Consider the following 22,533-nt stretch of genomic DNA (forward strand, 5'->3'; position numbering starts at 1 on the left):
ACAGTCAGTAACGAACTGTGCAGAGACACTGCTCTCCCCTCAAAGGCAGGACGGAAAGTGGGAAGCTCAGGGCTGTTTCCCGCCTAGAGGAGACAGCCAATAAGATTTGGTCCTGCCTCCCCGGAGAGCATCGGTAAACACCCACAGCTTCAAGATGCCCTAGCCTCAGAAGAGAACTACAATGGAGCCTTGAATGCCATGAAAGTAAATGTGGTCTGTGGCCATTGGAATTAAAGTACACTCTTAGTCCATTTATTAGGTGAATAGGATTTTGCATTAGCGTAATATTACATTAAGAGGGTTTGGGTCTGTTCGCTCATTCTCTGGAATAGTGAACCACTCATATGGAATCGGAATAACAAAGTTCAGATCCTCCAACATGCCTCCTACATCCAGAAGCAACTGGAAGGCAGCAATTCCACACATTTATGGGGGAAGTTCTGTTAGTGTGGACTGTGACAGCAGAGAAAACTGAATCAGCTAATTGCCTGAGCTTGGTTTGCAAACTGGAGACAACTGAATCAATTAGTTGCCTCATATTTGTTCGCAAAGCAGGAGGCCCAAAACGGGAGACAAGGTTTCATAAAGTACCCCCAAGCCACACCTTGGATTTAGAAAGAAAAATAACCAATGAAATGTCTTTATGGGCCATTCTACACCATCCCAGCTGCCAAGCTCTGGGCCAATTTGAAAACTTAAAGACAGCTTGAAGAGCAGCCCAGTTCCCAGCATTGTAGTAATCCTCCTGAGAAGTTACCAAGACATGGAAGCCAGGCCAAATCCTTGTTCTCCTGAAAGAGGCATGGCTGATCAACCAAAGCTGAAAGAACACACTCCTGGCCACAGCCATCACCTGGGAAACCCAAATACCAGGCCTGAGGTCAATGCCAAGTTAAAATCTACTTACGGCAAGAAGGACCCCAATTGTAACAGACATATTCTACACATCTAGATAAAAGGGCCCATCTACAATCACCAACATTTTGTGCTGCTTCAGTGCTGATGGTTTCCAGCCAAACTTAGTACATACTTCGGCTGTGCATGGAGAAAGTAGTGCCTAGAAACTACAGTATTAACTGCTCAATGAAGCCTTGGATGCTTTTAAAATAAGGGACAACAGAACAGTCAGGACACACTGGCAGCCATCCAGATCCATCAGGTTTTGGTGACGGATCATCCCAAATCACCCACCACTTCAGCAAAAGCTCAAGAAAACTGATCTTAATCAAGCAGCAATCCATCTAGAAGTCAACGCCAGATTCCCTTAATCACTTGTCAGAGAAACTCCTGTCTAGTAGAGAACACAAGACCCAGGGTATGACTTGACACACGTTGGATTTGCTACACAATGGGACAATGAAATCCTTAACAGTACTAGGGATTCTTGGCCCAGGATACCACAACACCACAGGCAAGATCTGACGGCTTCTCTGGAGAGATACTTAGGTGGTGGGGTGGGTTTCTTTGTTTGTAACACTGGATACCAGGTCCAAACACTTAAAACGAACCTAGCATGGAAGACGGAACTCTTAAGGATCAAAACCACCTATCACCTAATTTGAAGCTGTGATTACAGATATCAAGCTGGCAGCAACTCGGACCAACAGGCTTCCCCCCTGCTCCATCCAGCCAGGCCTCTGCAATGCACACCAAGTCATTATTAAATATTGTATGCCCTGAAGAACGCTGGAATGTGTTGCAACAACTTCCTTAACTGATTGCTTGTCTGCGCAGAAGGAAGCGAAATAACCATGGCAACCTGGAAGTAGCACCCCTGGCTCTAGTGTCATATTCATGTCATAATGAGAGCCACAAACACATGGCACTCTTGCTTCCAAACGCGTGTGTATGCACTGATCACCAAAACACTAGGCACGAATTACATCTGTAGCAGCTATTTCAGTCCAAGTTTCCACTGAGGCAGATTAAGACGCTCATACCATGGAAGCGCTTCCAAAAAAAGGGAGGGAAGGTCAGTTCCCAGCACATTCTTTCGAGTTCAGAGTTGTGCAAAGTTCAGCTGCAAACATCAACTGAAACCAACAAGCAGTCTACAGTCCAGTGGCCCAGTTGGTTTCACTGCTTATGCTCTCACTACACATGGATGCCATAAAGCACTGTGTCAAGGTGAGGCAAGTGATCACTGCCACAGCCCCACCAGTTAACATGTGTCTTTCTGCCTTTTCAGTCTACAAACCCAAGCACACTGGAAACAACAAGTCATCTTATCTCGAGACTGACTTCCATGTTCCCCACTTCTGACCAAAAACGTGAACTTTGAGGCCCGGATCTCCGTTACACCACCTGTCAAGTTTAAAACAGAGGGCTGCGTGGTTTTTCCACATCAAATGAAAAGCGATCACCGAAGCGGTATGTCCTTTCATAGACATTTTGGAATCGAGAGATAGGCAGACCCAAGTAAACACTTACTATTAATAGCTGCAAAACTAGCTCTTGTTAATACAATGGATTACTTATTGCCTCGGAAGTGTTTATATTCCAACTCCTACTATTAAACATGTTGTGTGGCTATTTCTGGCTGCGTGTCCTTGGGTTTAGCAAACCGTTCCAGGCTCCTTTTAACAAGAGGGAGAAGCCTCATAACGCATCCACTATTTCCTTCATGCCGTCCATGTGCGGCACCTCTCTGCATTTACCTAGCTCATCCCAAAGCTGCCTGTACTTGTCCGTCATCGCTGTTCCTTGCTGCCTCCACAGCGACAGGCGCGGGTCGGCCATGAACTGCTCCGTTATCAACGTCAGCATCCGAGCACCGTTGGAATCTCTCATCTTCAACATCTCTCGCACCTAGGAAATAGAATAAACGCGATGGAAGCAAAAGACACACTGCCAAAAAATAATTTTTTAAAAACAAAATTAAGATGCTAACAATTTGAAAACAAAATTGGAAGGGAAATCGCACGCAAAACAAAACAAAGAAGATGCCAGCAGAAGTATAGGATTACATATGGAACACTGGATGCTGTCAATTTGTACTAATCGGAGAGGAAACTGTTACAAGATGACTTAATAATGCCGCACAAAAGAAAGCACGCCATAATATGTCAAGAGGCAATAATGAGTGGCAGGAAAGAACTTCTCACTTAGAAGGGAGGTATTCTGTGCTGAAAGATTGGGGGGGGGGAACATGTTAAGTTATTAAACCTTCAAATTATGCTCTTTTAGATCCAATCCAATATTGCTCCTGCTGACTGAATGCCAAACTATACGTCATGCTGAAGGGAAATGGGCAGGATTGCCCTCTCTCCTCTTCCAACGTGGCCTCTATTCATGCAATGTTATGCTGTTCATGCAGGGAGGGAGGGCAATTCCAGATGGCTCCCCTTCCTCACCGTAGCTCCCCATACCACTTGGCATCATGTTATGGAGGAACACCCCCCCCCCCAATCGCTGTAGTGACATTTCAGGAGGCACAGAAAGCTGCTTGGGGGAAGGACAACGATTAAAAAGTCGCTTCCTTCATGTTGCTACACAGACAAATCAATGGGCTGGATCCCAAGTGGGTTTTATTTTATTTTACTTATTAAACATAAACCATTCTGAGAATACTGGTGCTGATGCATTACATAACACAATGAAAATAAAATAGAAGCACCAGAGATGGGCATGTTTATCAACTATCCGATGCATCCCAAGGAGATTGCTAGCTCACTGGGGAGGGGGCCATGGCTCAGTGGTAGAGCATCTGTTTGGTATACAGAAGGTCTCAGGTTCAATCCCCGGCATTTCCAGTTTAAAGGCTCAGGCAGTAAAGAATTTATGCCCATAAGGACTACTGCAATAGCTACAGATTCCCCCGAAGAAGCTCCTTGGGCAAAATGCGTAAGGAACTTTTATTCTGAGTAATAAAAAATCTTTTTACCTATTTAGCACCATTAGCCTTGGCTTATTTTTATTTCCTGATTCAGCATAAGGCAGCTTCGTATGCTGATGAAATGTGACAGGTTCCCATTTTGGCTGCAAGTCACCCAGCAAGGATAACCTGCTGCAAGAATTCATTTTGGACACGCTGTTGATCCCAGCAGACCATTTAACTGCTTTAACTCCTTGCAGTGAATTGCTATGCAAGCCCTGACCTGGCTGGCCCAGGCTCGCCTCATTTGTCAGATCTCGAAAGCTAAGCAGGTTAGTACTTAGATGGGAGACTGTCAAGGAAGTCCAGGGTTGCTATGCAGAGGCAGGCAATGGCAAACCAGCTCTGAACATCTCATGCCTTGAAAACCCTACGAGGCCCCCAAAAATGAATTAGCTCTGGTTTCAGGTTCATATACTGCTCTCTACTTCTGACATTCACATTTCTCACTTCAACTGTCAACTCAGTTAGTTTTCCAACTGATGAGAGTCTACTTTTCTTCTACTGTTTCTAATTCTAACAGGGCATTCCAGGAAGGACCTGCGCCAGTGCTGGGGGCCCCCACGCCGGAGTCAGGGCTACTTACACCCCCGTAAGTGGCCCCAACACCGGTGGGGAGGCCCAGACTCTCTTGGTGCTGCCATGGCAGCGCCACCCCAGGACGCAAACGGGGCATTCCCACCAGTGTAAAGTCCTATGCCGGCATTCCAGGGGTGGGGGCATTCCGGCATCTCTAGGGGCATTCCTGTCCCCTTTCAGCCCAGCACGCTGATGGCAAGAACGGCGGTGCTGCGCCTGCTTTTTTAGCAGGTGCAGCCTCATTGGTTCTTGTAGGTTATCCGGGCTGTGTGACCATGGTCTTGGTATTTTCTTTCCTGACGTTTCGCCAGCAGCTGTGGCAGACATCTTCAGAGGAGCCACAGCTGCTGGCGAAACGTCAGGAAAGAAAATACCAAGACCACGGTCACACAGCCCAGATAACCTACAAGAACCAATGAACTCTGACCGTGAAAGCCTTCGACAATATTTTGCAGCCTCATTGTTTCTATGGGGCGAAAAGAACCATTTAAAATTTAAAAGGGCTTTTTTCTAACGTCAGCACCCAGGAAACGGGTTAGGAGGCGCCGCTGCAGCGCCTCCTCCCCGCTGTCCCCAGCCACCGACAGCTCAGGAATGGGCTGTTAATGTCCCAAGCAGATGCAGTTCCTATGACAATATGTCAGTTTCAACCCCCCCCCCCAAGACTACCATTGCTTGCAGCTGTCTGTGGTGTGGGCAAGACATCTATAATGCAACCATCCGGGCAGGAGACTCTGCCCCAGAATTCTCCTATCAACACCGCCATTTCTTTTCCCATGAAAAGGGTTTTGGGGAGCCTAAGAGGAAGCACTGGCTGGTTTGTACCACTGCTTTCGTCAGTAGCAAGCCAGAACATGCAAAGAGAAAACTCAGATCCCAAGTACTGGTTGTTTCATACTACATGTTTCCTTAAAGGTCCTCTCTTGAATGCACTAATTCTTCCCTGCCAGCTCAAGACATGTGGAAAGTCATGAGTCAGGCTTTAAAGCTGCAACCTTTGAAAATATTTATGGGGGTACACACTGGTTTTGTCTGAGTCATTAAAGTCGTCACAGCCAAAAGCTCCTTTGCAACGAAGAACTAGATATTTTGAAAGCCCTTTTATTCCCCATTTAGCAGCTGGCAGCTTTGACACCACAAACACGGGTAGCTCGAAACTTAACTGGATCCCAAGTCACATCGACTCTCACTCCTCCGCAGGAAGCCATTTCCTAGTAATAACCAGATGCGTCCCGATAAGAAAACAGGGAGCCATCACTGAGAAATGCCGCTATCCAATTTGAGACCATCTGGAAGAAAACACAACGCGTGTATGTTCTTGGCGCTCCTACCTACCTTTGCAAAAAGCAGGTTGAGCTGCTTCCCTGATCCGTGGTATCCACCCTGGGAGAGGAAGAGTTTAACCTGCTCCTGGACCTGCTCTTCATCCAGATGCCAGCAATTCTCATCATCTATGCTAGCACCTGCTGTTGGGTCAGGGGCACCTACGAGCACAGCAGGGGGAAAAAGTTATTGTACAGTATTCATTCTGGGGAAAGGTTATGGTACGGTATTCTTCACAGGAATGACTTACTCTGTGCCAGATAATAAAGTCAGAAATACAGGTGTTTCTTGAAAACACTTCTGTTATTGGCCACTACCTTATGAGCAACAGCCGTGGAGCACAGTGCCAATATGTAGAACTCTGCACATATGCCAAGGGGTGAGAGGTTTACTTACTTCATTTATACCCTGGCCTCTTCCCCCCCAATGAGGACTCAAAGTGCTTAAGTGGTTCTCTACCCCCCTTTTATCCTCACAACAACCCTGTGAGGTAGGTAAGGCTGAGAGTATGAGTGCCACAGGGTCACCCACCAAGCTTCCATGGTAGAGTGGGGGGGTTCAAAACCTGGGTCTCCCAAAACCTGGTCTCCCAATCTAACTACTACCTTAAACTGGCATTCGGGGGGGGAGTATAAGTATCAGCCACAATATGTACTTTAAGGGATCAGGGCTCATGGGTTTAAGCTTCATGCAAAAGGTCCTGGGTTCACTATCCAGCATCTACACTTTAAAAAAGAAACTTGGAGACGAGGGCTGGAAGAGTCAACTGCCTTAGCTCATGGAAAGCCTCCACCAGATGAGCCCACTGCATGTATCAAAGGAAAGCCCCTTGGAGTACTTGACATCAACCAGCTCCATAAAACAGGATTCCCCAACGGCGTTGAGCTTCCAGGCACTTCTGGAATGCAAAGTAATGGGCACCACCGCATAACGGCTGCTGTGAGGTCAGCGCCAGGGCCAGTCCCAAAATGTCGTGAGGTTCTAAGCCAAGTGCCGTTTTACAACAGAGGCAGCCGCTTCTTGAATGGATGTGCCTTGCAGTGCAGCAATGATGCTTCCTGGGATCTTCCTGAAGCACCTCTTCCAGGGAAGCAGATGAACTCTGGGATCAACTCACTGCTTTGGGAAAGAGGTACCCATTTGTTTTCAGTTTCCAAACAAGATGGGGTGGGGGTTGCTTCCCATGTTGGGCAGAGACATTTCCAAGCTCAGAAACACAAGAAGGTCATCCTGTAACCAAGCAGGGAGTACTTAAAGGACATGTGCCTAGCCTGGATAAGCTCCATACTTTGATAGCCGGTCAGATGGGTAGGGAATGAAACAAAGCTCACTGTTTTTGTCTGTTCTGTTCAGGACCCTTTGGTTTTTGTCCCCAAGACCAAAGCAGCAAGAGCACACCAGGGAACACAGCGGTGGACACTGGCGGTCCGGGAATCACTGTTGTAGAACCTATGGACAGGCACATTCATTCCATCCTAACACAGCTTACAGTCGCCACTCCCCCCCCCCCACATTAATTACATAGCTGAACAAACATCCTTACCTAGACTGAACCTTGAAGAAAAACCCAGGGTTTGGCAAAAGGGTCTTTTGTGTGCCTACAAAATCCTCTAATGGTTACAAGGATTCCCTGACCAAAATACACCACAGCATTACAGGTCTGAGGTGCAGATTTGCCTGGGGGGGGGGGTCTGGACAAAATTGCATTCTTTTTCCACTTGTGCCTTTGAGGGAGGAAATGGTAATGTCACCAAGGGACCCAGAGACAAGTTCTTTAGGGAAAGGGGAGGCACCGCTACTCTGCCAACTCCTTCCGCAAGCTTTTCCGTGGGACTCAATCCCATACGTATCAAGCCAATGTGGAAGGCACCCTTTTTACAAGTCCATTTTTCACTAAGAGAAACTGGATTCAGAACACCAGCCTCTTCGTCAAGTCAAAACACTGAACTATATTTTTCAGCCAGGCAAGCCGCATTGCTAAACTCCCTCCAAATGAGCCTCTGCTTTGGAACTGGCCCAAATTCTTTAAATGTCAGCTGAAATACACAAGGGTCAAACCCTGCTAGACTTCAAGAGTTCTTGACCTTCTTCATGAATGACACAAGAGTAGGACAGCCTAAAAGGAGGCAGTTGGCACCACTTCATGGAGAATACTTTCTGCTTATGATTCTGTGTCGAGCATATTCTCCACTTATTCCCTTGGCAGTCATAGAGTACATCTGATGGTGAAACATCTTGAAAGAAAAATCTTCAGGGCCTTAAAAGCCTGTCTCCTAACTAAGATGGCCTTCAGTTGTTTACACTGCAGGCCATCAATACATGTTTGAAGTCTGCCACTACTCAGTTGTCTGGAGCAAAATTAAGGGAAGTCGTAAGAACAAGCACTAGCACATCAGAGGTAGCTACCGCCTTGCAAATAGAATAAAATTATTAACTGCTCCAATTTAGATGGGGATAAATGCCAAAATATAGAGGACGGTCCTAGCTCAGGGGACTCTAGCTCTGCAAGTGCACCTCGTAGAATCCAGCTTATTATCTTATCCTTCCCTGTTGCCACCGCCAATTACTTGGGCCTGGCATGACTTTCCTGAGGTGCTGAGGAAGCTCAGCTTCACTCTACTGTCTTCTTAGGGCATAAGCTAACACTTGAGAAAAAGGTCTGTAGGCAACTTTCTTACAAAGTTTAATTAATCACATGCAAGAAAGTCAGGCTTGTCAACAAATACAACGTCCATACATGTGTACCAGAAATACATTCATGAAGGAAGAACCTGGAGAAGAAACACACTCACCGTGAACTTGGTTGATCTCCGAATTCTGAGAAAGGATTTCGTCCGCTAATTTCTGGGCGGTTGGCAAAACTTCCGTGTGGTGCACCGTGATCAAATACTGTACAAACTTTTGCAGCTGGTCTCTGTTCATCTGAAATAGAGTCTCTGAAATGGGAAGATGCAGTTTGACCTGATCTGGCTTGCGGATCCGATATAAAGAAAGAGCCACGACGTGGGCACAGTAAAATATGTCTTTGTTTCCACAGCTACAGGTCACTGAGGTAATCTTGCAACGATCAAAGCTGATAGCTACATTGCAAACAGTTTCTGGCTCCGATTGCGCTGCAGGCTCGGTCACTGTGCCACTCAGGTGGAAACCTGTGCAGAAAACACAAAGTTAAAAAAAGGACAATTCAGTGAGGAATCTAGGATGCTCTTTGTTTAAAAAAATTAGAAGTAGCAGATCTTAAAATGGTTGTTTTCTTGGGAACAGCTCAGGCAGCCACTGCGGTCTTCAGCAGAGGCCACTAAAATCGCCCAAAGAAGAAGACTGAGTATATAAATAGAGTCATTCGCACAAGCAGTCATTGTGGTAGATGATGACTACAGAAAACAAAACAGGAAGCAAACACTAGTCTACCAAGCCTCCATCATTTAAAAAGGCTTTCGGCAATACATTTGCCAACTCCACAGGCATAGAACTGCAAACCCAAGTTGGATCCCGCTGGTTTAATATGAGTCCAGGATTGCGTTTGCATTAAGAGTCCAACATGCAGTACTGTTGTAAAGGTTATTCAGGAACATGGGCCTTACTTCAGTTTTATTCACCAGTACCGTTTCCCAGTGAGTGTACAGGGAGCCACTGCTATTTTCAGTTCCCTGATGAATTCCCTGTAGACCCCAGACGTAATGCCACATGTCGAATGTATAGTGCAACAAGGTATGGTGTGATACAGACATGCTGCTCTGGATGATCCATCCCTCAAGCAACACGGACGCCACCTGATCCTGGGCCATGGTCCAGGCATAAGAACACAAGAAAGGCCATGCTGGATCAGGACAAGGTCCATCAAGTCCAGTAGTCTGTCCACACAGTGGCCAACCGCGTGCCTCTAGGAAGCCCACAAACGACTGCAGCAGAACTGTCCGGCCTGTATTCCAAAGCATCTTATTTCAGATGTTTATAAGCTGTCTTTCAAACCCAAGTTTTTCATGGGACCTTACAATAATGAAGAATCAATAAAATTACAATACATCAAAAAAGTCAACTGTTACAGGTGACTAAAAGTGCAAGCAATGTAAAAAAAAAATTCTTAAAATATGTTCATTGGTGCCTGAGTAGTGCCAGGTGGGTGCAGCAGCAATGGGAAGAGCTACAAAGAGCTACGCAAGCAGCATATCGTGACATATGAGGCCCAGTTCCTGGCAACCATGTGCCTAGAGGTGAGGCACCCAGAGCACAGCCTCTTAGAGCAGGTTCATATGGAAAGAGATGCTTCAGATCCCAGGCTGATTAGAACTTCGTTCACCAAGCCAGCCCTTTTGAATTGCACCCATCCCTCTACACATAGGAAGAGCCATGCTGGATCAGACCAAAGGCCCATCTAGTTCAGCATTCTGTCCACACAGCGGCCAGCCACTCTAGGGGGATCGCTAACAGGATGACTACAATAGCATCATCCTGCCTGTGCTCCCCAGCAACTGATTTAAAGAGGCATACTACCTCTGGTACTGGGGGGAGTAGATGTTCATCACGATTAGTAGACATTGATGGTCCAGTCCTCCATTAATTTGCCTCTCCCCTTTCCAAGCCTTTCCAAGTGGGTGGCCATGACCCACATCCTGGGGCAGCAAGTTCCACAAATTAACTATTCGCAGTGTGAAGAAATACTTCTTTTTGACTGTACAAATATCTCATGCTTCAGTGGGTGACCCCAGGGTCTATTATTATGGGAGAGGGAGAACATCCCCTCAGGATGCTGACTGAATGTATGAGTGTGCTGGCCCAGTCCTGCTGCCTCCACACGATCACCAAGTTGTGAGCATGGCATCTACCTGCTGAGAAAGTGTCCACGTGCAGGCCTCCCCCCACCCCCCATGATTGAGAATGCTGCTTTGCAAACATCTCCTACCATGAGGAGGGAGCTAACGCATGGACGAGGTGTGTGGGCACTTCCAGTACACGTACATACTGTGCTCAGGGGCAGTCTTAATGACCCTGAAGCCCTGGGCAAAAGTCCAGAATGGGGCCCCAGAATCACCACTACCACCCCCATTTGGGTCACCCCAGGTTAAGAACATAAGAACGTAAGAAAAGCCATGCTGGATCCGACCAAGGCCCATCAAGTCCAGCAGTCTGTTCACACAGTGGCCAACCAGGTGCCCCTAGGAAGCCCCCAAACAAGACGTCTGCAGCAGCACCATCCTGCCTGTGTTCCACAGCACCTAGTATAATAGACATGCTCCTCTGATCCTGGAGAGAATAGGTATGCATCATGACTAGTATCTATTTTTACTAGTAGCCCTGAATACCCCTCTCCTCCATGAACATGTCCATTCCCCTCTTAAAGCCTTCCAAGTTGGCAGCCATCCCCACATCCTGGGGCAGGGAGTTCCATAATTTACCTATGCATTAATGGGGGGTTAAGGAAGGGGGGGGCGACACCCCCCTCCTCCCCATGCAAGGTGTGGCCACCACTTTGCTGGCCACCACTCAAAGCTCTGAATGGGTGGGGAGCAAGTGCACAGTGGCAAGAGCTGCCTTCTTCTTCCCCCCTTCATAGGTCACACAGGTTACAACCAAAATAATCACACCAAAATAATCTAACCTATACACGCATTGCTATATCATGTTATCAAAGGTTTGTATTTACTTCCAGGAAATTGAGGAACACACACACCTATCAATACTCCACTGCTGTTTTCTCAAAGTAATGGTGTCAGGAGAACTATCTGGTGAACCTTTTACTAAATCATGATACTTCAACCTATATGCTGTACTGGAGCCCTGCCACAAGCTTGAATGATTCCCCATGCTAAGTACAAACACTCTGCATATCAGATTGAATCCAATGATATGTGAATACAAAAAAGTTTATAAAGTATGGATCACTGAAAAGCTACTAAAAACAAGCTTTGTTACAATGTGGTGTAGTGGTTAAGAGCGGTGGTTTGGAGCAGTGAACTCTGATCTGGAGAACCGGAGTTGATTCTCCACTTCTTCACCGGAGTTGATTCTCCACTTCTCCACATGAGTGGTGGAGGATAATCTGGTGAACTGGAATTGTTTCACCCAGCCAGCTGGGTGACCTTGGGCTAGTCACACTCTCTCAGCCTCACCTACCTCACACGGTGTCTGTTGTGGGTTAGGGAAGGTGATTGTAAGCCGGTTTGAGTCTTCCTTAAGTGGTAGAGGAAGTCAGCATATAAAAACCAACTCTTCTTTTTAAAAGACAGATACTTGCTATACATTCATAGGTAACTAAAAGAGGGCATTTCTGGGCGTTATTCTTTCAGATCATTTTTACTGTAATCACAAATAGGTTGTACACAAGTTTTCCAGTCAAGGAGGCAATAAGATGCCACGGAAACCAAAGCACTGAACAGTTCCAGGATAAGAAGTTGGGACAGTCACACTGCATTGGCTTTGACCTGAACTAAGATTCCAACTGTCTGGAAATACAAGATACACCCAGTCAGCTTCCTAACATTGTGGTTAGGCAACCGTGAGCATGACTCCGAAGGGGACGGACACACAATGCCATGTACGCCACAAGCTGGGAGCCCACATGAAAATGGCTAGACAGCAGTCTGCCACAACGGAAAAAAAGTGGAAATATCTTGAGGTTAAACAAGATTCACTGAGGAGACAGAACATGCTATTCCCAATAAAGCCTGATGCATCTCTGTCACAGCGTAGCCAAGAAAGCCTAGGAACGCTCATGCTTTTTACCAGTGTTCCCATTACTGTTTTGTTTGGACTGTGTACTTATTCTGGCCTCTCAACTTTCACCTCTGATAAAGTTCCATATTCTGTGCCTATATTGTTAGACAGCAATACAGGAATATCCCAACTTCTGTACTGTGTGTGTGTGTGTGTGTGTGTGTGTGTGTGTGTGTGTGTGTAAAGTGCCGTCAAGACGCAGCCGACTTATGGCGACCCCTTTTGGGGTTTTCATGGCAAGAGACTAACAGAGGTGGTTTTGCCAGTGCCTTCCTCTGCACAGCAACCCTGGTATTCCTTGGCGTGGCGGTCTCCCATCCAAATACTAAGCAGGGCTGACCCTGCTTAGCTTCTGAGATCTACCAACGTAGAAAACCTAGTGACAAAGTATGCATACCAAGAATTTTGTTCCCATCTACTCTGAATGTAAATGCTAACAAAGACACACTTGTGCTTGTATCTATCTATATCTCAAGCCAATTCCTTTGTTTGGTCCCATTACGCAAAATAACAAAGACTGTGGACCACTGCCTTACACAAGGACATACGTTGTAATTCAGCTTAAAGGGTACTCCAGTTTAAAGGGCTCTGTTAACTATCTCTTCATTTTTCCCCAGCTCTCTCAAGTGGGGTATTTTTTGCCACACAAAACACAAAACCAGAAGACATTCTGCCCCTTCAGCAAAATCTATAAAGGAACTCTGAATCTTCACAAAAGGTTTGCTATTTAAAGCGGCATACCAAGGAACAATCCAGCATCTCCACCTTGTGAAGACCGGTGGATTGCTGAAAGCTTCATTTGAAGAATTAAGGGCCCTGAGGATTGTAGAAGAGGGTGGCATCTCTCCCCAATCTTGTTTCCAAAGGGGGGAAGAGGCAGGGAGCAGAGTCATGACAAGATCTGTTCTGCAGCCAACAGAACAGATCAATTTAAAACAAGCTGCCAATTTTCTGTTTTGTGAATTTCCGGAACAAGCATGCATACTAATTGATGTGATAATTGAAACACGATTGTTTGCAACTAAATAGAACCTTTATGCTGGCAGAAGCTTAATCCAAAGCTTCTGGCCACATAGCCCACATGCTGGGTAGATAAAAACCCACTCTTTTAAAAGTTGATTATAATAACTTTAGCAATAGCCTAGCTTACAAATAAAGCCTGGATTTAATTCAAACACTCTTAAAACAGATTTTAAGACACTTATGGAAGTTTGTGAAGAAAACTGTGGGGGACACAACAGCATAGTAGCTCATATATATTATGGTGTGATCCCAGGAGTCCAAGACTGGCAAGTCCCTACTGATGCCATCCATTGCTCTAACTGGGTGGCCCTTCTTCTACTCGTGTTCTATGCCAACCAGCTGATCCCTGCACGTGGTTCCGTATTCCAGTATCAAAGAACATGGCTTCCATTTCAAAGAGAACACTGATCCTCACACTGGCAGGGCATTAAGCAGTCCTATCCGAAAAGGTTGAGCTAACAAACACTAAAATTACAAATATATACATTTTAATATGGTGCGTAATAAAGTTAAAAACATAGGCGAGTCATTCACAATCAATAAATACATGAAACTGCTACACAGTTGACGTGAAGTCGTACAATGACCAAAGTAGGATGGCCGTTTGACCTAACACACTGTTTGATGTATACACATCCTTAGAAGACCGGCATGAAATACAAGTACAGGTGGGGCATGTGAGCCAAGTTCTACTATACTTGGAATAAATAACTTTACAAGAAGCTTCATAATACTAGAAGGGCTTTTATGTGTTTTCTACTGTGCATTATGATATCATACTGTTAGGATGTGTACTTGACTACAATTCTATGTCTGACCACTGAGGAAAGCCTTTTTGAGGCAGAAACGCGTTTGGTCCTATTTTTGGTCATTGTACAACTTCATATCAACTGTGTATGAGTTTCATGTATTTACTGATTGTGAATGACTCGCCTATGATATAGGACTTACGTTTTTAACTTTATTCTGCACCACATTAAAATTTATACATTTGTAATTTTAGTGTTTTTAGCTCAACCTTTTCGGTTTGGATTCAACATTCTGGTTGAGTTTAATGTCCCCCCCCCTTTTTTTTTTTTTGTCGTTAAGCAGTCCTGCCACAAAACAGGGGTGGGACTGTCCCAAAGGGCAAGCACTGGTCTGCTCCAGCAGGAGGCACCTTAGGTCTTACTAAAGGAGCGAAACCAACTGCCCCCTCCCCAATTTCCATTCAAAGGAAACAGCCAGCCAACCTCCCCGTTAAGCCAATTTTCAAGGCCCTGGTCAGACCTGTGTTTTTCATTCTTTGCGCTAGTTTTAACACATCCGTGTCATTCCTTCTGCAGCTTCTAGCGGACCAGAGGAGCCAAAATTGCGGCTGCTCTCTTTTCTGGTGCACTTAGATAACACTGAGAATTCTTAACAGGATGCAAGGGAGAAATTTATGTTCCCAGCTAGGACTGCATCATGGAATGTCATATCCCATCTGAAAGCATGAACAGATTTGTACGCCAAAACACAGCAGATTAGACTGTAGTTTAATTCTCCCAAACTGTGGTAACCCTGTGCTTGTGGTGCACCAGTGCAGACTGGGGGGCGGGGGGTGTCACATGGCAATGCACCTCCATTTAGAAACACCCCCTGTGACTGCATACATTACAGTAGACATTTCAGAGAGATTCTAACCTAGCTTTCTCCCCACTAAGCTAGTTTCCGGTGTGCATGGAGTTCTGTTTGCATCAAAGATCATTAAATTGTGAACCCCCACTGGCAACCTGACACCGTGCAGCCCAGATGCAGGTTTACCACCTCCATGAGAGCTAGGCTAGTCTAGAGAGATTGATAGGTTCCAGCAACCCCTTCCTTATCTGGCCTTTCCTGTTTATGTAGCAGGAGAAGCCTGTCTTTACTGATAAGAACTGTGGGAGACAGCAAGGCCTCAAACACTGCCTTTGTTTCCTTCTTCCAACCTTATTATTTGGTTACCAAATTGAAGGGTGCCATGTAAAGCTACCTTAGTCCATAGGAATTCAGAGTTACAGAGCAGTCATTCCCCTGAAACGCCCATTGGTAAGCTAAACATTTCTTGCTTTTCGCCCCCAACATACTGATCAGCCTAGACCCCTAAACTCATTTTTTTTAAAAAAACAGACAAATTCAGTATTTATACCATGGATATTTGAGACTTGTTCACTGGATGGGTACTCCCATTTGACAGTGATTGGAGAGCAGATGAAACATCACTGCATGGGCAGGTTAAAAAAAAATGGCTCTTTTTCCCAAAGCAAATTGTACTGCAGATGCTCTTTGCATAACGGGTGACACACACCCCTCCAACATGCATCAGTTTTTCTTACATGTTAACCTTCAGAAGTAACTGCCTATTATAGTAATAATGTGAATTTTACCACAAAGTAAGGTGAAAAATTGCTCTTCATAAACCAAGCCCTTCTCTCCCCACCCCCATGCTAACAGTTCCAAAGTGTGCCTCCATTAAAAGCACATCTTGGCACATCCCGCTGGCTTGGGTTGCCAGCATGCTCCCCCCCCCCCGCCGCCCATTCTGCCTTTAGTCTCTTGTGGACTATACAGAAGAAATTAGCTATTCATTACATGAGAAGGAGTCACAGATAGAGCTGCACCCTGCTGGGGAAGACTGCTATTTTATATGTCAATTTCACAACGCAAGCATCTGCTGCCTTTTTAATACGTATATTTAAAGCTGCAGCACAATGCGCAGAATTATATGCTGTTCATTACCTGTTTGTTCAGATATTATGAACTCTTAAGCAGTATTGCTCAAAATTATTCCCTTTGAAGCCTTCACTTCCTGGGTTTCTTTGCAGTACACCCCCCCCCCTTGAGTAGCATGTACACTTGGGGGAGGGAGAACACAGCGTACCCTGAGATAACCAAATGAGATATTTTTGGGGCCACAACTGCCAGTGTTTTTTATTTTTCATGTTATTGGTAAAATATTAGTCTCATGAGGAGGGACTGAATCAAAAATCATCCATACATTTCAATACATTACAGACTAAACATGTAAACTCACCCTACAACCACACGGAGGTTCCACAGCATAAGACAGTATACAAAGCCAACAAATCTCTTTTACTATCCAAAAGCAACAATAATTCTGTTTTTTATACATGAACAGGGAATAAGGCACTGGAGAGTTCATCTTTTCAGTTTCATTTCTGACTGTGTAGCTTGCACGTTATACTGGTTCATAACAAGAAGAAACTCAAAATCAGCTAAATTGTTCTCCTGCCAGAATTACGAGTTAGCGGTATTCCAGTGTTCCTAACCATTTAAATTTATTAATATAACAAAAAAGAAAGGCTACTAAACAGTTGTTACTAAAATTTATATTTAAAGTTATAATTGGCATGCCTGTCTCGAGGATACAGGATTTCTTTTTAAGCATTTGTAGGAGCAGAGTCTGATGAACAACACTACAAAGACCTAACCTAATTAGGGCTGTTTAGCTTGGAAAGAAGGCAGCTGAGGGGAGACATGATAGAGGTCTATAAAATTATGCATGGTTTGGAGAGAGTGGACAGGGAGACGTTTTTCTCCCTCTCCCATAATACTAGAACACGGGGTCATCTGCTAAAGCTGGAGGGTGAGAGATTCAAAACAGATAAAAGGAAGTATTTTTTCACACAACACATAGTTAAATTGTGGAACTCCCTGCCCCAGGATGTGGTGATGGCTGCCAGCTTGGAGGGCTTTAAGAGGGGAGTGGACATATTTGGTTGTTAGTTAGAATGGAGATTAGTCATGCTGCATACCTATTCTCGCTAGTATCAGAGGAGCATGCCTATTATTGTGGGTGCAGTGGAACACAGGCAGGATGGTTGTGCTGCAGTCGTCTTGTTTGGGGGCTTCCTAGAGGCACCTGGTTGGCCACTGTGTGAACAGACTGCTGGACTTGATGGGCCTTGGTTGGATCCAGCAGGGCCTTTCTTATGTTCTTAACCTAGAACCCCATTCATCAGCAACTCTTAGTATTCCCCTGTAATATTGCAGGTGCAGAAATCTTACATTTTTTCTCAAGAAGCTTGTACCATAACCTCCAAAGATTGCATCACAGTATCAGTCACCGCTGGGCACACCAACCATTAATTGCCAATACTTTCATTGCAGTAAGGGAGGAAACTTCGTTGCCCAATACCATGAAGGGGCAGTAGCGGCCTCTGAAAGCAGAAGCTGGAATCCAGTTGCAGAGAAAGACAATCAAATATTGTATTTGGTACATTTTTATTCCTCCCACTCCTTTCAAAGAGCTCGGGGCAGCAAACACCCTATGCCCCTCCATCGTTTTATCTTAATCCTGTGAGCCAGCTCAGGCGAAGAGAGAATGACTAGGCTGATCTATGGGAACCCACAGTAAACTTTAAGGCAGAATAAGGATTTTGACATGGGTCTCCCAAATCCTGGTCCCAACCACACTGGCAACTAACAGAAATTCCACACCCTGTTACCCACACAGCGATACCAATGAGAAAATAGCCATTTAAATACCTTTTACTGGTTGGATTTAAAAGTAAAAAACCTTCAAAATGAAACAGATGTGAGATACATACACTGAAGAGAAGAAAATATCGACTATAGAGATTGGCAAGGCAACAGAAAGGAAGACAGAAAGTGATTTACTGTCTTTTTTTTTTACTATGTCCCCCCGCCCCCATCAAACACAATTTCCTTCCATATCTCAGACAGTACTACCAACCCGGTAGCATGACCACATCCCCAGGGAAGAAAAGGGAGGAGTACTTAACTTGCACAACCCAATGTACACCTCTGCCAATTAGGCCAGCGTCTGGATAAAGCGTAACCTTCCAATAGACCAACGCAGGATAAATCCACATGACTGTATCTGGAAGAATTACTTTGAGCAAGCTCACATCTGTTTGTAAGTAAATGCAGACCAAAAGGTTCATCTATCAAAAGGAATCAACTGCAAGCCGAATGTGCATTATTTGCATCCTGCACACCATACTTGCTCTTTCAAGCCACTGTAGTAGTAAGTCAAACACATGCACTGTGTGTTCTAATCCTAACACACCAAAAACTATAAAGCATGATGTATTCCAGCAGAATATTTTACCACACACTTCATTTAATATCCCCCATTATTACAATCTGGTTCCAGAACTGTTAACCAAAACAGTTGCTGTACACAGAGTTCTGCAGCACTCAGCTGCCTAATTTATAAATGGCTTCATTTAGTTATGCTAATTTGTTTCCCCAGGAGTAAGAAATAGGTTATTTTTAACTGGGCTTGGAGAAGACTGTGTACTAGAACTCTGGAAGAAGTATGTTGGTGTTGCTCCATATCCCACCGGTGCCTTCCCCGCAGTGTGGACCAGGGTTAGACAACCTTGTTGAGCCTGTGGGCACAGCTGGAATTGCGAGCACAGCTGGTGGGTGCCACCCCAAAATGTCTGCCATGGTGAGGCATAGTCCACAATAAATGGCTGCCATGGAGACTGGGGCGCATCTTGAAATGTTGTCAGGTTACAAGACAAATATTCTCCTATGAGGCTGCTGTTTCCATGAGCATACCAGGTAGCACCTCCCAGGCACTCCTGAAACATTTCCTGCTCCAATGAGGAACCCATGATTGGGTCTTTGTTTTGAGGAATGAAGAAGTAGGTGCCAAAAGCACATTGGCAGGCACCCCGTGTGCCTATAGGTACCACACAGAAGATTACTGGTACAAAGCTCTCACGGTGGTTGAAATGTATTGTTTCGCTTTTTGTTATTAGCAGAATCATATGTTGGACACACTTCAGCAGCATCAATAATGGCAAATGTGACACCCTCACCCTCCCTGAGAAATCTATGCAATCCCTTTGCTGTTTGCATGATCAACTCGATGGCTGTATTTGTTTACAAAATTTATACCCTTCCTTTCTGCTCTTGCAAGGGTCACCAAGGCAGCTAACAAATTAAAACATCCCTAATAAAATCACATTTTAAAACCATTTAAAACCAACCCCCCAACACAAAAACACACACATCATTAAAATAATTAAGAGCAGAGCTAAAACACACAAAAAGACGTAAAAACCACTACTGAAACACTGGTCAGGAAGGAGGGATTTACTCAAGTCTAGCTTTTTTTCCAGGCATGCTAACAAAAAAAAAGAGGGTTGCCTTATGTTTGCATACAACTTAATTTTGCCCGGTAATATAAAAGTTTCTGTGTATAACATTTTAAGGGGGCCACCTGACATTCAGGGCTGTCTTCCATTTGAGTAAATGTGGTATTTTGCCATTGGGCCTTGGTACTCCGTTGTGTTTTTGAAGATGTTGTTATCCTTTAAGTGTTTTATTGAGAAGGGGGGGAAAATCAATATTGCCTCAAGGCGGCCCATCAACGCATCCTTTTAACAGAAGCCTGTGCTACGATAAGGGAGGAAGTTGTTCGGTTTGTATCTTAAGAGTTTAGAAACACATTTTACCACCTACCTGTTTAAAGAAAAGGGTCACCTGCTGTTTCTTCCCTCCTTTGTTGGGTACCGTTATTTTCAGCATATGTTTGTGTTTGTGGCACACAGCAAAGCTTTATCTATTGGATATACATGGGGATCAACCAAGTGCTGGGCTGGGGTAATTTTACTCCAGGAAAAATAATCCTTTTGCCGTGCTGCTTTGAAAACCTTCCTTCCAGTATTCATTTGAGGCGGCTACCGGAACTGCATAAAGCTACGCCCAGCTTGGTTAAGCACGGATCAGTGCACTGTTCAAGCCTTTGGGAGAGTTGGACCCTGTATGGCTCAGCTTGCTTAGGATATTTGGATTTCATCACCATCTAAACAATAATGCATGTATGGCAGAAATTCTTCTCTCCCCCCACCCCCAAATGCCAAGGACAGAACAGGCCAGAGCAGAGCAGCATTTCATGCTGTTGAGAAGGGGGAGGCAACATTGCCTAGAAATGCTGAGAGAAGTAGGCTGTTGTATTAGAACAAACAGCAGCTTGTTTCTATTGCTCCTTTGTTTGACAAGTTTGAGCTGGCTGGAAAGGTCATTTATGCCTCAAAGCATCAAATTAACATTTGGAGGACATGAATTTTAAAAATGGCTATTCGGTTCTGCTCTCGTAATTGCAAATTTTTTGAAAAAGGGGCTTAGCCAAACCCCAAAAGGAAAAAAGTACTCTTTCCTCAAGCAAAGTAAGCATTGATTTTATGTCTATGTCAGCACATGGCGCCTATATCTTAATTAAACCTCATTTTTAGCACAAGATTTAAGCCAGTAAACTGAAGTGATGTCTAATTCATGGGACTATAGAAAGAAAATTACTGCTTAATTATCACAGGAGAGCTCTTTAGCAGTTCATACAGAACATTAAAGTTTCTTTCTTCTTGGTCATGAAGACACTACACAGTCAATTTGTAATGAACTCAAAATATGGAATAATTCAGGCAAAAGCCTCCCAATACAGTAGCTGACTAGTCCATCTATAAAGGTCAACCGTGAACACATATTAAGGGAAAGTCTCAGTCTGTTCTTCCTGCAGACCTTTCACCTAACGTTTGTAAATGGCCTTCTGTAGGACATCTCAGGTTCGATACTGCAGCTATGAGCATTTGACAGGTTTTATATATAATGTAGCCCTGACCTGGATGGCCCAGGCTAGCCTGATCTCGTCAGATCTCAGAAGTTAAGCAGGGTCAGCCCTGGTTAGTATTTGGATGGGAGACCACCAAGGAATACCAGGGTTGCTGTGCAGAGGAAGGCACAGGCAAACCACCTCTGTTAGTCTCATGCCATGAAAACCCCAAAAAAGGGATCGCCATAAGTCGGCTGCGACTTGAAGGCACTTTACACACACACACACACACACATATATATAATGTAACAGCGTGGTGTGGTGATCAGGAGTGGTGGACTCTAATCTGGAGAGCTGGGTTTGATTCCCCACTCCTCCACATGAGCAGCGGAATCTAATCTGATGAATCGGGTTGGTTTCCCCACTCCTACACATGAAGCCTGCTGGGTGACCTTTGGCCAGTCAGTTTTCTCCGAACTCTCCCACCTACCTCACAAGGTGTCTGTTGTGGGGAGAGGAAGGGCAGTTGATCGTAAGCCAGTTTGAGTCCCCTTAAAGGTAGAGAAAATCAGGGTATGATGTAACAGCCTTGAAAATCAGTCTGTGGCTCTTATTAATCTGCTTTAGTATACCATCTGAGCACATACACCCATATTTATTATTTGTGGCACAGCTGACACCAAGAAAGTAAGCAGCCACTTACTTACCTTGTGCTTAACAGTTCTCTGCTTGTCCCCTGAAAGTAAGTGGCTATTTGCAAGCCTAATGGGGGCAACACCTAGCAAAACCTACCTGCCTTTAGATATTTTTAAGATACCTCCTGCATAAATCCAACAAGTCTTCTATATGACTTAAGCCTTCAAGGTAGTTGGCATACTGCAAAATGCAGAGCCAACAACATGTAAGAAGCTGAAGTTCCTAAAAAACAACAACACCCCACCGTCTTCTTTTACTATAACCACTTCTGTTTAGTTAGTTATGCTCCCTGCCAAGGAAGAAGTTAATCACTGGAAGTCTCATGCAAGAAGGAAGATGACCTATTTTCTAAAGTCTACCCACCATATCCATTCAGGTAAAACCTTAACAAAATTACAAGGTGGGTTTAAAGTCAACTTTCAAGAAAAGGGCACTCCAACTTTGTCTTCTACCACTACTACCCGCTCTGCATTTACAGAAAGACACCTATAAAAAAAAACAAAAGCATTGCATGGACTATACCATATTCCGTTTTTGAAGCACAACACCAACAGATCTGGCAATATGATCACGCTAGCCTCCCTCAACAGAATACATAAGCAAGGTTTAAAGGATACTGACGACCGTTTATTTTTCTGTGATGCTTTTCATTCACTATAAACCATGCTGGTCCAATGGCAAATGAACAGAGCATTATAATCCTGGTTTGGTCACCATGGATTATCCTTACCACCAACAAGCTGAATAACCACCCGAGTTAACGCAGTTCAAGTTA

At 44.7% G+C, this 22,533-nt stretch overlaps 1 protein-coding gene across 1 annotated transcript in view; it reads right to left on the bottom strand.

The window, feature by feature from the left end:
* ZSWIM6 (zinc finger SWIM-type containing 6) overlaps nucleotides 1-22,533 on the bottom strand; it is a 121,180-nt gene that overhangs the window by 61,154 nt on the left and 37,493 nt on the right. Inside the window, exons 2-4 of the mRNA XM_056848242.1 lie at nucleotides 8,569-8,925; nucleotides 5,789-5,937; nucleotides 2,658-2,808 (exon numbers count right to left, since the gene is read on the bottom strand). Coding sequence (XP_056704220.1) covers nucleotides 2,658-2,808; nucleotides 5,789-5,937; nucleotides 8,569-8,925 — 657 coding nt within the window. The remainder of the gene's footprint in view (nucleotides 1-2,657; nucleotides 2,809-5,788; nucleotides 5,938-8,568; nucleotides 8,926-22,533) is intronic.

This window comes from Euleptes europaea, chromosome 4 (assembly GCF_029931775.1).
Source record: "Euleptes europaea isolate rEulEur1 chromosome 4, rEulEur1.hap1, whole genome shotgun sequence".
Classification (NCBI taxonomy): Eukaryota; Metazoa; Chordata; class Lepidosauria; order Squamata; family Sphaerodactylidae; genus Euleptes; species Euleptes europaea.